Below are 14,124 nucleotides of genomic sequence, written 5' to 3'. Positions count from 1 at the left end.
TCAAGGTGGCAGCCCAAGCAGGGGACTGATGGTACTGACCCAGACGTGGTTCTGCCTGTGGGCTCTCCCCCACAGCCCAGCCCCGCCCCCTCTTCCCTGCCCCTCCCCCAGACCCCGCCCCTTCTCCTCTCCTGCACCCTCCACCCTCCCCTCCCCCACAGCCAAGCCCCGCCCCCTCTTCCCTGCCCCTCCCCCAGACCCCGCCCCTTCTCCTCTCCTGCACCCTCCACCCTCCCCTCCCCCACAGCCCCGCCCCGCCCCCTCTTCCCTGCCCCTCCCCCAGACCCCGCCCCTTCTCCTCTCCTGCACCCTCCACCCTCCCCTCCCCCACAGCCCCGCCCGGTTGCTGGGCCGCTGGCGCAGGGTGATGACGTAGCGGTAGTTCCGGCTGAGGCGCCGGCCGGGAAGGGGCGGGGCTTGCGGGTCATGACGTCCCCGCCGGGGTCCGCCCCACCCGCCGCCGCCGCCAGCGCCGGGCCCGGGACGGGCCATGGGCCACGCGCTCTGCGCCTGCGCGCGGGGCAGCCTGAGCATCGAGGGGCAGCGCTACCTGCTGCTGCAGCGCCTGGGGGAGGGGTGAGCGCGGGGGGGGCCGGGCCCTGACCCCCCCCCCCCACTGCACAGACGGGGAAACTGAGGCGGGAAGGTGCCTGGGGGAGGGGTGAGCGCGGGGGGGCCGGGCCCTGGGGCGCCCCCCCACTGCACAGACGGGGAAACTGAGGCGGGAAGGTGCCTGGGGGAGGGGTGAGCCCGGGGGGGGGCCGGGCCGTGGGCCCCCCCCCACTGCACAGACGGGGAAACTGAGGCGGGAAGGTGCCTGGGGGAGGGGTGAGCCCGGGGGGGGGCCGGGCCGTGGGCCCCCCCCCCACTGCACAGACGGGGAAACTGAGGCGGGAAGGTGCCTGGGGGAGGGGTGAGCGCGGGGGGGCCGGGCCCTGGGGCCCCCCCTCCCCCCCTGCACAGACGGGGAAACTGAGGCGGGAAGGTGCCTGGGGGAGGGGTGAGCGCGGGGGGGCCGGGCCCTGGGGCCCCCCCTCCCCCACTGCACAGACGGGGAAACTGAGGCGGGAAGGTGCCTGGGGGAGGGGTGAGCGCGGGGGGGCCGGGCCCTGGGGCCCCCCTCCCCCACTGCACAGACGGGGAAACTGAGGCGGGAAGGTGCCTGGGGGAGGGGTGAGCGCGGGGGGCCGGGCCCTGGCCCCCCCCCCCACTGCACAGACGGGGAAACTGAGGCGGGAAGGTGCCTGGGGGCGGGGTGAGCGCGGGGGGCCGGGCCCTGGCCCCCCCCCACTGCACAGACGGGGAAACTGAGGCGGGAAGGTGCCTGGGGGAGGGGTGAGCGCGGGGGGGCCGGGCCCTGGGGCCCCCCCACCCCCACTGCACAGACGGGGAAACTGAGGCGGGAAGGTGCCTGGGGGAGGGGTGAGCGCGGGGGGGCCGGGCCCTGGGCCCCCCCCCACTGCACAGACGGGGAAACTGAGGCGGGAAGGTGCCTGGGGGAGGGGTGAGCGCGGGGGGGCCGGGCCCTGGGCCCCCCCCCACTGCACAGATGGGGAAACTGAGGCGGGAAGGTGCCTGGGGGAGGGGTGAGCGTGGGGGGGCCAGGCCCTGGGGCCCCCTCCCCCACTGCACAGACGGGGAAACTGAGGCGGGAAGGTGCCTGGGGGAGGGGTGAGCGCGGGGGGGCCGGGCCCTGGGGCCCCCTCCCCCACTGCACAGATGGGGAAACTGAGGCGGGAAGGTGCCTGGGGGAGGGGTGAGCGCGGGGGGGGCGGGCCCTGGCCCCCCCCCCCCCACTGCACAGACGGGGAAACTGAGGCGGGAAGGTGCCTGGGGGAGGGGTGAGCGCGGGGGGGCCGGGCCCTGGGGCGCCCCCCCCCACTGCACAGACGGGGAAACTGAGGCGGGAAGGTGCCTGGGGGAGGGGGGAGCGCGGGGGGGCCGGGCCCTGGGGCCCCCTCCCCCACTGCACAGACGGGGAAACTGAGGCGGGAAGGTGCCGCGGTTGGGCACTGAGCAGGGACCGGCGGCCGCATGTTCTGTGTTGGGGGGTCCTGGGGCCTGGCGTGTCTCTGGGAAGGGGGGTCCCCCGGGCTCCCCAGTGGAAACCCTCCCTGGGCCAGGCTGACCTGCCCGGCTCCCAGCCCGGGGGCGGGGGGAGGCCCCGGCAGCTGCTGCCTGCAGGGCTGTGAGCCCAGGGGCCAGTGAGCCCAGGGGCCAGTCACCACCTCGAGTGGGGCCGGGTCCAGCCCCGCAGGACAGGAGCCGCTGCGGCTCGCCCGTGCCTGAACCCGGCCCCAGGCTGCGCTCGGGTGGGGCGCCGGGCACGAGGGGAGGCTGCCCACGGGTAGGCGGCACGGAGCTGGGCGGGGTCCCTTGGCCATGAGGCCAGGGAGTGGATGGCAGAGGAGGGGGTTGGAGCAGTTGGTGATGTGCCCACCTGCTGTGCTGCTGGGGGGAAGGGGCCTGGTTATCTCTGGCATGTCGCCCCCTCCCTCAGCAGCCTGTGCTGCACCCGGGAGTGGCACAGAGCCCCCCGGAGATAACGTCAGAACGGCCAGACTGGGTCAGACCAAAGGTCCATCCAGCCCCGTGTCCTGTCTGCCGACAGCGGCCAGTGCCAGGTGCCCCGGAGGGAATGAACAGAACAGGGAATCACCCAGTGACCCATCCCCTGTCGCCCATTCCCAGCGTCTGGCAAACAGAGGCCAGGGACCCCATCCCTGCCCAGCCTGGCTAATGGCCATTGATGGACCTGTCCTCCAGGAACTTCTCTTGTTCCTTTTGAGCCCTGTTCTAGTCTTGGCCTTCAGGCTGTTGGGTGTTGTATGATGAAATACGTCCTTTTGTTTGTTTGTTTGAAACCTGCTGCCCAGTCATTACATTGGGTGACCCCTGGTTCTTGTGTTATGGGAAAGGGCAAATAACTCTTCCCTATTCACGCTCTCCACACCAGCCATCACCTTATAGACCTCAATCATATCCCCCCGTAGTCGTCTCTTTCCCAAGCTGAACAGTCCCAGTCTTATCAGTCTCTCCTCATACGGCAGCTGTTCCACACCCCTAATCGTTTTCGTTGCCCTTTTCTGAACCTTTTCCCATTCCAATATCTCTTATTTGCGATGGGGCGACCACATCTGCACGCAGTATTCCAGGGGTGGGTGCACCATGGATTTATAGAGAGGCAACATGATATTTTCTGGGATTATGTTTCCCCCATTACTTTGCATTTACCAACATTGAATTTCATCTGCTGTTTTGATGATGTCTGTGGCCCCTGCCCTGGGGTGGTGGGAGCCCAGGGAGCTGCTCCTGCCCCACTCATGCTTCTCTGCCTCTCAGGGGCTTCAGCTACGTGGACTTGGTGGAGGGGCTGCAGGACGGCCGTTTCTACGCCCTGAAGCGCATCCTGTGCCATGACAAGGAGGACCGCCGGGAAGCCCTGCACGAGGTGGAGATGCACGGCCTCTTCGAGCACCCCAACATCCTGCGGCTCGAGGCCCACTGCATGGTGGAGAAAGGGCCCAAGCACGAGGCCTGGCTGCTGCTGCCCTTTCTCAGGGTGAGGCCAGCCCCTCTCGCAGGGGAGCCCAGACACAGCCTGAGGTGCCCATCCCCGACCCCTGGGGCTGGATTCCTGCTGGCCATAGGCTGCCCCAGGGGCACTGTGCCTGGCACCAGTGCCAGGCTCTGTTTGTAGCCAAGGGGTCAGATTGCAGCTGGCCTTGGGGCCCAATGCATGCTGGGAGTGGTAGTCTTTGTGGGCCAGCACTCTAGGCCAATGGCAAAGGGAGTTGGGGAGACAGCCTGTGGCTCTGTTGGGGAGGAGTGGGGTGGTTACTGTCCCTCCAGGCAGCTGTTACTCCAGCCCTGCCCTGCCCACCTGGGTCAGAGCCACCTCTGGGAGGGACTGCACTGGGCCCCACACAGCAGGGGACTGGAACTGCTCAGGCAGCTGAGGCCTGGCTCCAGCAGGGCCTGGGCTCGGCCGCTGCAGAGGAAGGTGTACAACTCCCAGATGGCTGCAGTGGAGGTGTTGAGTTGGGGCAAATAGCCTTTAGAAAGGGGCCAGCACTGTCCAGCCACCCCTCCAGCCCCTGCGGAGTCCGGCAGAGCCCTGGGCCCCGCTCGTCTCTTACGGCAGCGAGTTCCACGGGTGACGGGTGTCCGTGGGCAGCATCAGTGGTGCTGCTGACGGGACGGGGCCCGGGGCTTCGAGCAGCCGCTTGCTGGGAGACTCAGGCTGGGGCAGGATGCTGTAGTTTGTCACTCTCCAGAGCTGCTCCCGCTCCCCCGCTGTCACTGGCCTGAGAAATCTTGGGAGCTGGAGCGGGAAGCCCTTCGCGGGCCAGCGCCTGCTTTCCCACTAACCGGCCGCCTGTTTGGTCACCAGAGAGGGACCCTGTGGAGCGAGGTGGAAGCTCTGCGAGACAAAGGCACCTTCCTGCCCGAGGAGCGGATTGTCCCCATTCTCCTTGGCATCTGCCGGGGGCTGGAGGCCATTCATGGCAAGGGCTATGCACACAGGTGAGCCCAGCCGGGGGCTAGTGCCCTTGGCCACCAGTCTGGCCCTCGGGGCCCTGGCCCCCTCGCGAAGGCCGGAGCACAAGATCCTCACATGCAGAGCTGGAGTGCCAGCCCCGGACCGCTGCGGGGGCGGGGGGTTGGGTCAGAGCGGGGCCCCAGCCCTGGGGGGGGGGGTGGGGGAGGGTTGGGAGCTAGCAGAGGAGGCTCTGTGCCCCCCGGCAGCTGAAGGGAACTTGCCGGCTCTTGGGCCCCACAGAGACCTGAAGCCCACCAACGTGCTGCTGGACGACGAGGAGCAGCCCGTGCTGATGGACCTGGGCTCCATGAACCAGGCCCGCATCGAGGTCAAGAGCTCCCGGGAGGCCATGGCTTTGCAGGTACCAGGCTCCCTGCCCCGTGTTCTGGGGCCCCTCCCTGGGGGAGGGCAGGGATCAGCTGGTGGGGGCTGAGAGGTCTGGGAACATTTTGCTCACCAGCTGGGGCTCTCCAGCCTCACTCCTGGGGCTGAGGCCCCGTCTAACCCTGCCCCACACCAGTCACGGGCCTCCTGCCCTGCCCCCCACTGCTGAGAGCCGGACACAAGGTGCAGCCTTGCAGGGAGCTCCGAGCAGTGCTGGAGAATGGCCCCGCCCCAGCTGGGCTCAGTCCCTGTGGGAAGTGGCTCGTCTGGGCCTGCTGGCCCCAGGGGTCCTGGTGCTGGGCTCACCCTGTGCTCTGCCCTTCCTAGGACTGGGCAGCCCAGCGCTGCACCATCTCCTACCGGGCACCAGAGCTCTTCACCGTGGAGAGTCACTGCGTCATCGATGAGCGAACAGACATCTGGGTAAGGAACCGCTCGGTGTACCCCTTCCCCTCCCCTGCCAGGGCCAGCCCCCCCCCCCATGCTGGCTTGGGGGGCTCAGGCAGTGACTGGCCTGGCCTGGTTCAGTCCCTAGGCTGCGTGCTGTACTGCATGATGTTCGGCGAGGGCCCCTATGACCTCATCTTCCAGAAGGGTGACAGCGTGGCTCTGGCCGTGCAGAACCAGCTCCGCGTGCCGGCCAGCGGCAGGTGAGGAACAGGCACTGATGCCTGCCCAGGTGGGAAGAGGGGCCCCCCCTCTGTGCTCAGCCCCGGCCAGGAATGGGGGGCCCCCTCTGTGCTCACCCCCCTGCCTCACAGCCCTGCTGTGCCTCTTGCAGGTACTCCGCTGCCCTGGAGCACCTGCTCTCCTCCATGATGGCAGTGAACCCTCAGGACCGGCCCCACGCCTCCCACATACTTGACCAGCTGGAGGGGCTGCAGCCAGCAGCAAGGGGCCAGGACACCACCCGGATCTGAGCCCTGCCCAGCTCTGTAGCCCCAGGGACTGGTGCGTGTTGGGTGGGGGGCTGCTGCCCTGCCCCTGGGACAGGGTCACGGAACTGCTTTTAAAAGGGAATTTTAAGGTGAAAAAACAAACCCAGCCCTGTGGTGCTAAGTCCTCCCCGCAGTGCCAGGCTGGCCCATGCCCCACTCCTAGGAACTCAGCCAGGGCACACGCCCGGAGCAGGAGGGGGCCCTGCCCCTGCCCGAGTTCCATGTGGCTGGGGAGGGGGAAGATGGTGCCAGCACTTCCCCTTCCCCAGGGCTGCCTCCAGCAAGAGGGGCCTTCACAGCATTTCCTTGGCCATGGGGAGAACTGGGCTCTGCCTGGCCCCACCCCAGGCCCAGCCTTCCCCCTCCCTCAGGGCTGCTGCCACCTCCTCCTGCTGGAAGGGAGGTGGGGCCCAGCCTGTGCCCCCCCAGGGGTTGTCTGTTCAGTAAAGTGTGTGCAGAGAACATGGCCTGGCTCTGTGGGATTCCTGTGACCCCCACCGGCAGCTGTGGGGGCAGAGAGGTGGGGGGGGGGGGGAGAAACACATGGAATTGGTGAGGGGTGTAGAGGAAGCACGTCTGGCTGCAACTCCAGCCTGGTGGAGGCTTTCCTGCTGGGCTGGGGCTGCCACCAGGGCAGGGATGAAGCAGCTTCTGGGCAGTACAATATCCCCCCCCCCCCCCGAAGGTCTGGCTGAGAGCCCTCCCCTGGCATCTGGGCACCAGGGGCAGGCAGCCTCCCGTGGTTCTGGGTGCCAGTGCTGCTGGGAGCCCAGCTCAGGCTGCTGGGGCTTGGCCATGTTGGGCTGGGGCAGAGCACAAGTCAATGATTAACCACAACCCCCATCCTGAGCCAGGCCCGGCTGTTCCAGCCCAGGCTGCCCCCTCCCCCATGGGCTGTGGGGGAGCCAGTGCCCAGGGGCTGGCACCATGTGGGGCCGTGGGAGCAGGGGTAGAGCCTGGCCCCGGCACAAGGGGTGTGGCCCAGCCAGCTGCCAGCTCACCTTCCCCCACCCTGGGAGACAGGGGCACCGCTCCAGTCCTACAGCTGCAGAGCCAAGAGCCCTCCCAAGCCAGGCCTGGGGGCGGGGCAGACAGTAGCAAACCTCTGGAGCCGAACATGCCCCCTTCTCCTGTGTAGCTCCTGCTAGCCCAGCCCAGCCCCCCGGGGCTGCTCCCTGAGAGCCCAGGCACAGGCAGGGAGCTCCCCTCCGTTAGTCCTGGCACCACAATGACGCTGCCCATCATTAAGCAGAACTGGCCCTGCCGCGCTGGCTGCTTTGTGCCAGGAGGGGCGCAGCCCTGGTGGGCCCTGGCCCTCACTGGGTCATGGGGGGGAGCAGCCCCCAGTACCTGGAGTTGGGTCCACCCCTCCTCCAGCAAGAGCTGGATCGATCCGAGCCACACCAGGCACCTGGTCGGGCTTGGCAGCCACCACTCGCCCACAGCCCAGCTAGGGGCCCCGTATCTGGTTTGGGGCCGTCAGGAGGGCAGGTTGCTCCCTGCTGTTGCGCTGCCCGGGATGTCTTACGACCCCATTCCCAGCCACATCCCAGCCCGGCCCCCAGGGCTATAACGAGCCGCTCAGCACCAGCACAGACCTGGGACACTCACAGCCCTGCACCTGGCAAGAAACAGCCACAGCCTTGGGTTTGCGTTTGAGACGGTTTATTGTTTAAAGGATTTTGCAATTAACACAACATGAAAGTCCTTCAGCCAGCACCTCAGTACTCCTCTCCCTCCTCTTCATCCTCATAGGAGTCCAGGCCCACCTCCTCGTAATCCTTCTCCAGGGCAGCCATGTCCTCCCGGGCCTCGGAGAACTCCCCCTCCTCCATCCCCTCCCCCACGTACCAGTGCACGAAGGCCCGCTTGGCATACATCAGGTCAAACTTGTGGTCCAGCCGAGCCCAGGCCTCGGCAATGGCCGTCGTGTTGCTCAGCATGCACACGGCCCGCTGCACCTTGGCCAGGTCGCCACCGGGAACGGCAGTCGGGGGCTGGTAGTTGATACCAACCTTGAAGCCAGTTGGGCACCAGTCTACGAACTGGATGCTGCGCTTGGTTTTGATGGCGGCAATAGCAGCATTGACGTCTTTGGGTACTACGTCACCGCGGTACAAGAGGCAGCAGGCCATGTATTTGCCATGGCGGGGGTCACACTTCACCATCTGGTTGGCTGGCTCAAAGCAAGAGTTTGTGATCTCAGCCACGGAGAGCTGCTCATGATAGGCCTTCTCTGCAGAGATGACAGGGGCGTAGGTGGCCAGCGGGAAGTGGATACGGGGGTAGGGCACCAGGTTGGTCTGGAACTCTGTCAGATCCACATTGAGGGCACCATCGAATCGGAGGGAGGCAGTGATGGAGGACACGATCTGGCTAATAAGGCGGTTGAGGTTGGTGTAGGTGGGGCGCTCGATGTCCAGGTTCCTCCGGCAGATGTCATAGATGGCCTCGTTGTCTACCATGAAGGCGCAGTCCGAGTGCTCCAGGGTGGTGTGGGTGGTCAGGATGGAGTTGTAGGGCTCCACCACTGCAGTGGAGACCTGAGGCGCTGGGTAGATGGCGAACTCCAGCTTGGACTTCTTGCCATAATCAACGGAGAGACGCTCCATCAGCAGGGAGGTGAATCCGGAGCCGGTGCCACCCCCGAAGCTGTGGAAGACCAGGAAGCCCTGGAGCCCCGTGCACTGGTCAGCCTGCAGGGAAAACAAAGATCAGAGCTCATTAGACGACGTACCAGCCAATCCAGGCTGCAGCGCATGGCCAAGAAGGATTGAGGCAGAGAACCAGCTGAGGGAGGAGACTTCCACCCATTCCCTGGCCAGCCCGCCGACCCACAGGAAGAACAAGCCTCATGTCATACCCCCCCCCCCCCCCCCCCAGCTCCCAGACCCCTTGCCAAGTGCTGCTCTCAAGCCCATTTAGCCATGTTTTGTTGGGCCTGCCAGCAAGAAGCTGGAGCCCTCAGCAGCTCCTTGGCTGGGCAGAGCGCAGGCCCCACCCCGAGATCCCACGGGACAGGCTGCATACCAGCTTCCGGATCCTGTCCAGCACTTGGTCGATGATCTCCTTGCCAATGGTGTAGTGCCCACGGGCATAGTTATTGGCAGCATCTTCCTTGCCAGTGATGAGCTGCTCCGGGTGGAAGAGCTGGCGGTAGATGCCGGTCCGAATCTCATCTGGAGAGAGACAGGAGGAGGGGGTGGGACAGGACTCTCGGCCAGTGGTGCGCGCACTTTTCCAGTCCGTCTGTACCCCACCCCACTTACTGCACAGCCCAGGCTCCTGCCCCAGCAGCAGGGTTGCTCATGCCCTCTGAATGTTCCCGTGTGCACCCCACTGACCTCAGCAGAGGGGGGGTGTGCTGAGCCGGCCTGCTAGGCACTGGGGGTGGGGGGATGGCTGTCCTCCACCCAACAGCAGGGCCCAGGGCAGCCTGCCAGATGGACTCCCTGGGGAAGCCACCAGGGCATGGCAGAGGCCTCGGGGCACAGCATTTCACCAACACCAGGGAGTGGTACCCGCTGCCCCGAGGGAGTTCAGCCGAGCTCAGCAGTGCCAGGTGTTGCAGGAGCTTCTGGGCCCCGAGCCCGTGTCATGGAGAACGAGCGTCGGCGTACACAGCGCGACTCGTCCTCCCATCACTCCCCTGCAGCGGGGAGGCCAGGGCCAGGCCAGGCAGAATGGCCTGGGCAAGTGCTGCCCAGCCGGCAGGAGTGGGCGAAGCCGCCCTAGCCCGCTGCTGTGCATGGCAATCCAGGAGGCAGACACGGCTCTAGCCGGGGGCTAAACCCTTCACTAGCGAGCAGGGCGCCCCCCCCACCCCGCGCTGGCATCTCCGCTCACCGATCACGGTGGGCTCCAGGTCCACGAAGATCGCCCTGGGGACGTGCTTCCCGGCGCCTGTCTCACAGAAGAAGGTGGTGAAGGAGTCGTCCCCTCCCCCGATGGTCTTCTCGCTGGGCATCTGCCCGTCCGGCTGGATGCCGTGCTCCAGGCAGTACAGCTCCCAGCAGGTGTTGCCCATCTGGACGCCGGCCTGGCCGACATGGACTGAGATACATTCACGCTGCAGAGAGAGAAGAGCCATTGAGGTGCCTCTCCAGGCCAGTGAACCCGGAGCCCCACACCAGCGTTGGTGGCAAGGTGGGGCCCAGAGCTCCCCCACACTCCTGGGGGAGTCACAGCAGCCAGTCTCCATTCAGTGAGGGCTCCAGACAGACCAGGACTTAGTGCCTGCTGCTCAGCACAGCTGGAGAAGGGGGGGTGGGGGGGACGGGCTGCTCGCTCCCTGCAGCCACCGACCCGGGTGCCCAGCGCTGCAGAGGAAAACGCTGCAGGCTGCGAATGGCTGCCACGCTGCAGCTCCGCACAGACTGCAGGTGTGGGGGAGGAGCGCAGCAGTGCCTCCCCGCGCAGGCACACAGAGCAGGCCCTGCCCTAGATCTAGCAGCAGTCACACACGTGAGGATTGTGTCTGCCACACCCTGCTGACAGAACCCTGGGAGAAGGTGCCGCAGAGCATTGTGGGCGCTCCCTGCCACAGGACAGGCAGCCAGCAAGTGCCAGGGCAGGAGCAGGGGAGGACCAGCAGCCCAGGGAGGGGGAGTGACTCACCCAAGGCCACACAGCGCCTCGGTGGCAGAGCTGGGATTGACCTCCCAGGTGGTGCCCAGCCCCCTCGCTGTCCGAGGGCTGCAGCAGCCCCTGCCAAGCCTCCCACCTGACCCTGGGGGCTGCCTGTCCCTGGGGCGAGCTCTGGGCCTGCAGATCCCAGCCGCTGGCTGCAGCAAGAGGGGAGGAGCAGGACTGCAGCAGGGCTCCAGCGTCAGGCAGGTGCTGAGCTGACAGGCACATACCTAATGCATGAGCTCCAGTCGCACCCTCGCTGCTCCCAGCCAGCCTGGGCACGCGCCGTTCCCAATGCAGCAGGCAGGGCTGCGGGGCCTCGGCAGAGCCGTGGCGAGGGAAGGGAGGCTGCCCAGTACCCACCAGAGCTGTACTGGGCAATAAGGCCCTTCCGCCCAGCGGCACAGAGCTGTGCCCCCCGGGGGGGACAGAGGCAGCGGGCTCAGCTGTGCCCACACCAGCACAGGGGCTGTTCGCACAGAGCCAGCTACATCGGGGGCACTGGTGGCAGGGGGACAGCCCTGCTGCACAGCTTACGTGGACACTGCCGTGCTCCCCCCAAACTGGGGGATGCAGAATCCCCCTTTGCTGAACACCCCCCCTCAGTCTCCTGCCCCATAGCAGCTCTGAGCCCCAGGCCTGCAAGGCCTGATAGAGACCTTGGGTCACTCAGCCCCTCCCCCAAGCAAGGGAGGCAGCTGCACCAGCCATGGGGCTCCCAGGGAGGGCCCCCCCCCCCCAAGCAGGCTCCAGGCCTCGGGAGCAGCAGGGGAGCCCTAGCAGGTCTGGGATGGGAGCCTGGATTCCTGCAGCAGCCGGAGGCCCAAACCAGCGAGGCCCCTCCGCAGCATCCGCCCCAAACTCAAGATGTTTATGGGAAGCCACAGGGAGGAAGCAGCCAGCTCTGTGCAGCAGCCCCCCCACCCCCCGCCCAGGCCGTGGTTTCCTCAGTGCGAAGCTGCATTTCCCTTTCCCGGGTTGCAGCCCGTGGAGGGCTCCGCTGTACCCGTCCCCACCCGGGGGGCAGCGCCACAGCGCTCGATGGACCTACACCAACCCCCGCCTCCAGCCAGGCCTCCGAGCCCGGCCGCTGGGCCCGTGCGACTCTGCGGCGCGGCCCGTCCCAGGACCGGCTCCCTGCCGGGCGGGGACACAGGTCTGCCGGGCGGGGCGGTGGGTCAGGACCGAGGGGCATGAGCGGAGCCGGTGCCATCCCCCGGGCCGTGCCAGCAGGTGACACCGCCCAGCCCGCAGCCGGCTCAGGCCGCCCCCGCCCCGCCCCGCGGAAGTCCCAGCCCCGCTACGCAGCAGAGTTTGAACACACACAGACCAACCAGGGTTGGGAAACTACCAGCCCCACCTCCGGCCTCGCACCGCGCCACCGCCAGCGGCCAGGCGTCGGCTCCCGCCACCCGCACCGGGGGGGGGGGGGGGAGGAGAACCCCCTTCCCCAGGCTCTGAGCCCCCCGGGCCCGGGCTGCAGCGGGACCCCCGGGCCCCGGCCCGGGAGCGCGGCGCTGGGGGAGCCCGCGGCAGGGGTGCGTAGCCGCACTCACGCCGCCGGCCCCCGAGGGCTCCCCGCAGGGCCCAGCAAAGGGGCCGGGGCGCACCCACCGCAGGAGCGCAGCCCGGCCAGCCCCCAGCCCCAGCCCAGGGACGGCCAGGAACCGCTGCTGGGCGATGGGGCCGGTGCCGGAGTCTCCTCGGAAGGTGCCAGGCCCAGGCCGCGGCCTCGCCACGAGGCGGGGAAACCGGCTCCGCCACTGGCCGGGCAGCGGGGTCCTTCCCCAAGGCACGGGGGGGTGGGGGGTCCGCGAGCTCATCCCCCCCCCCAGACAGGGCTGCGATGACCTAGTTTGGCCAGGAGCCCGGCCGAGCTATTTCCAGGAGAGCCCCCGGCCTATTAATAACCCCCCCCCCCGCACCCTCGTGTCCTGCCCGAGTCGGGCCGGGCGCCAGTGCCCCCCCGGGTGCAGCTGCCCCTGCCCGTCTGGAGAAGCAAGCGCGGCCCGGCGGCTGGGGGGGGGGGTTTCCCGGGAGCCTGGCCGGGGGGGTCCCCGCACACGGGGCTGCCTCACTGCGCTGGCGCCAGCCTCTGCCCAGGGCCCCCCCCGACCCAGCCCTGCGCGGGAGGGGGCCAGGGCTCTGCCCCCCCCGCCCCGCTCAGCCCTCCCGCGGGGCAGCCCCGGCCCGTCCCCGCCTCCAGCCCCGCTCCGCTGCGGAGCGCACCTGCCGCCCCGGCCCGGGCAGCGCGCACCGGGCTGGGGCGCAGCGCGGCCGGGAGCGCACGGGGCAGAGGCGCGGGCGGCGCGAAGTCCCGCAGAGGATGCGCCCCCCGGGCCCCGCACTCACCATGACGCAGCAGTGGCCGGGATCTCACGTGAGTCTGCGCGACGAGGTCTCGGTGAGAAGCTTCTCCTGCTGCAGTCCTGTCGCACCGGCCTTATATACCGGCCGGGGGGGGGGGGGGCTGCGACACGCCCACGGGCGGGATGACGAGTCTGACCACGCCCCCACTTCCAGATTTGCACAGGGGCGTGGTTTGTTTTGATAGCGGGGGGTGTCGTAACGCACTGTACCACCAAAGGGCCACTCTGAGATTACCCCCCCCCCGCGCAAGCCCACGGTGTTACCCTCCTCCCCCGCACAGGGGGAATGTGCTTCAATGTAGCAAAACCAGGGGATCTATGGGGAGCCCCTTGCACGCTGGCTCCAGGCCGCTGCAGTCACCTGCAGCCTTGGGGAGCAGTGCAGCCGGGAGAGACTACAGCCCCCAGCGTGCATGGCTGCAGCGTGCTCCCTGCAGAGGGCTGCATGGCCTGCCGTGACAGGTGCCGCAGCCCCCGGGCCCTGGCTCCACGGGAAAGCCACCCCCGCCTTCGGGCAGCCTCTGTGTCTGTGGTCATATGGCTTAGAAATAGCTGGAGTGTGAACCCTGGTCTCCCAGTCCCGGGAGGTCTCTCGGGGAAGGGAGCTGATCCTCTCACCCCTCCCTGACAGTGGTGGATTAACACACGGGCCCACAGGGCCTGTGCCCAGGGGCCCCAGACAATTTGGGGGCCTCAGAGTGTCGGGGGGCCCAAATATTCTTGGTGCCCAGGGTGCCAATAAATCCTAATGCGCCCCTGCTCCCTGGAGGTGTGGAGTACTCCGCCTTCAGCCGAGGGGGATTTGCTGGGGATCTGAGTTAAATGCAGGTTAACAAAGCCAAAGAGATGTGTTTCACTTACCCCTCGCCCACCTAACCAGGATCACTGCTTCGGCATCCGTGATGCCACAAACCTTCCCGTTCTGCAGTCGCCCATAGAGCCTCCCAGGAAAACCAGGTGAGACAAGACCTGAATTGCCAAAGGAAACACAAGCAGAGAAAACACTTTGGAAGCAAAGAAGAATTTTCCAGAACTCTGAAGATCAGAGAGAAGGCGGTAATAAAAAGGGGCCCCATTGCACGTCCGTTCCTTTGGCAGGTCCCCTTGCAGCCAGGGCAGTCCCCGGCTGCCCCCCAAAATCACTCCCTGAGCTGCGTTTGGTGCCTGGGCTGCACTTCTCACCCACTCTGCTAATTCCTTCCTACTCTTAATAAAAACGTATAATTTCCTAAAACGCTTGGAAACATCCTGCAGCCCTGTT

General features: G+C 67.3%; 2 protein-coding genes and 1 long non-coding RNA gene across 3 annotated transcripts in view; 1 reads left to right on the top strand and 2 right to left on the bottom strand.

The window, feature by feature from the left end:
* Nucleotides 1-420: 420 nt before the first annotated feature.
* STK16 (serine/threonine kinase 16) lies at nt 421-6,329 on the top strand. Its single transcript, XM_045031851.1, has 7 exons — nt 421-576; nt 3,343-3,562; nt 4,394-4,527; nt 4,784-4,904; nt 5,255-5,350; nt 5,456-5,577; nt 5,709-6,329. Exons 1-7 carry the CDS (start codon nt 491-493, stop codon nt 5,845-5,847), a joined length of 918 nt encoding a protein of 305 aa, XP_044887786.1. The 5' UTR covers nt 421-490; the 3' UTR covers nt 5,848-6,329.
* A 1,184-nt stretch (nt 6,330-7,513) lies between these two features.
* LOC123378265 (tubulin alpha-4A chain) lies at nt 7,514-12,967 on the bottom strand. Its single transcript, XM_045031848.1, has 4 exons — nt 12,847-12,967; nt 9,712-9,934; nt 8,896-9,044; nt 7,514-8,561 (listed from the first exon to the last, which is right to left on the bottom strand). Exons 1-4 carry the CDS (start codon nt 12,847-12,849, stop codon nt 7,587-7,589), a joined length of 1,350 nt encoding a protein of 449 aa, XP_044887783.1. The 5' UTR covers nt 12,850-12,967; the 3' UTR covers nt 7,514-7,586.
* Nucleotides 12,968-13,149: 182 nt separating this feature from the next.
* Nucleotides 13,150-14,124, bottom strand: part of LOC123378271 — a 36,401-nt gene continuing 35,426 nt past the window's right edge. Inside the window, exon 3 of the long non-coding RNA XR_006582535.1 lies at nt 13,150-13,832. This is a non-coding gene — a long non-coding RNA (uncharacterized LOC123378271). The remainder of the gene's footprint in view (nt 13,833-14,124) is intronic.

Source organism: Mauremys mutica, chromosome 10 (assembly GCF_020497125.1).
Source record: "Mauremys mutica isolate MM-2020 ecotype Southern chromosome 10, ASM2049712v1, whole genome shotgun sequence".
NCBI lineage: Eukaryota > Metazoa > Chordata > Testudines > Geoemydidae > Mauremys > Mauremys mutica.
Note: the sequence above shows the minus strand (reverse complement) of the source record. Positions and strands in the feature narration are given on the sequence as shown.

Bases quoted from the DNA above. Each gene is read 5' to 3' on its own strand.
- STK16 (XM_045031851.1), top strand. From the start codon at position 491: ATGGGCCACGCGCTCTGCGCCTGCGCGCGGGGCAGCCTGAGCATCGAG. The intron at 577-3,342 runs GTGAGCGCGGGG...TCTGCCTCTCAG, and splicing joins CTGCAGCGCCTGGGGGAGGG to GGGCTTCAGCTACGTGGACT. The intron at 3,563-4,393 runs GTGAGGCCAGCC...TTTGGTCACCAG, and splicing joins TGCTGCTGCCCTTTCTCAGG to AGAGGGACCCTGTGGAGCGA.
- LOC123378265 (XM_045031848.1), bottom strand. The intron at 9,045-9,711 runs GTGAGCGGAGAT...GTCTCTCTCCAG, and splicing joins CCTGGAGCCCACCGTGATCG to ATGAGATTCGGACCGGCATC. The intron at 8,562-8,895 runs GTATGCAGCCTG...TTTTCCCTGCAG, and splicing joins TGGACAGGATCCGGAAGCTG to GCTGACCAGTGCACGGGGCT.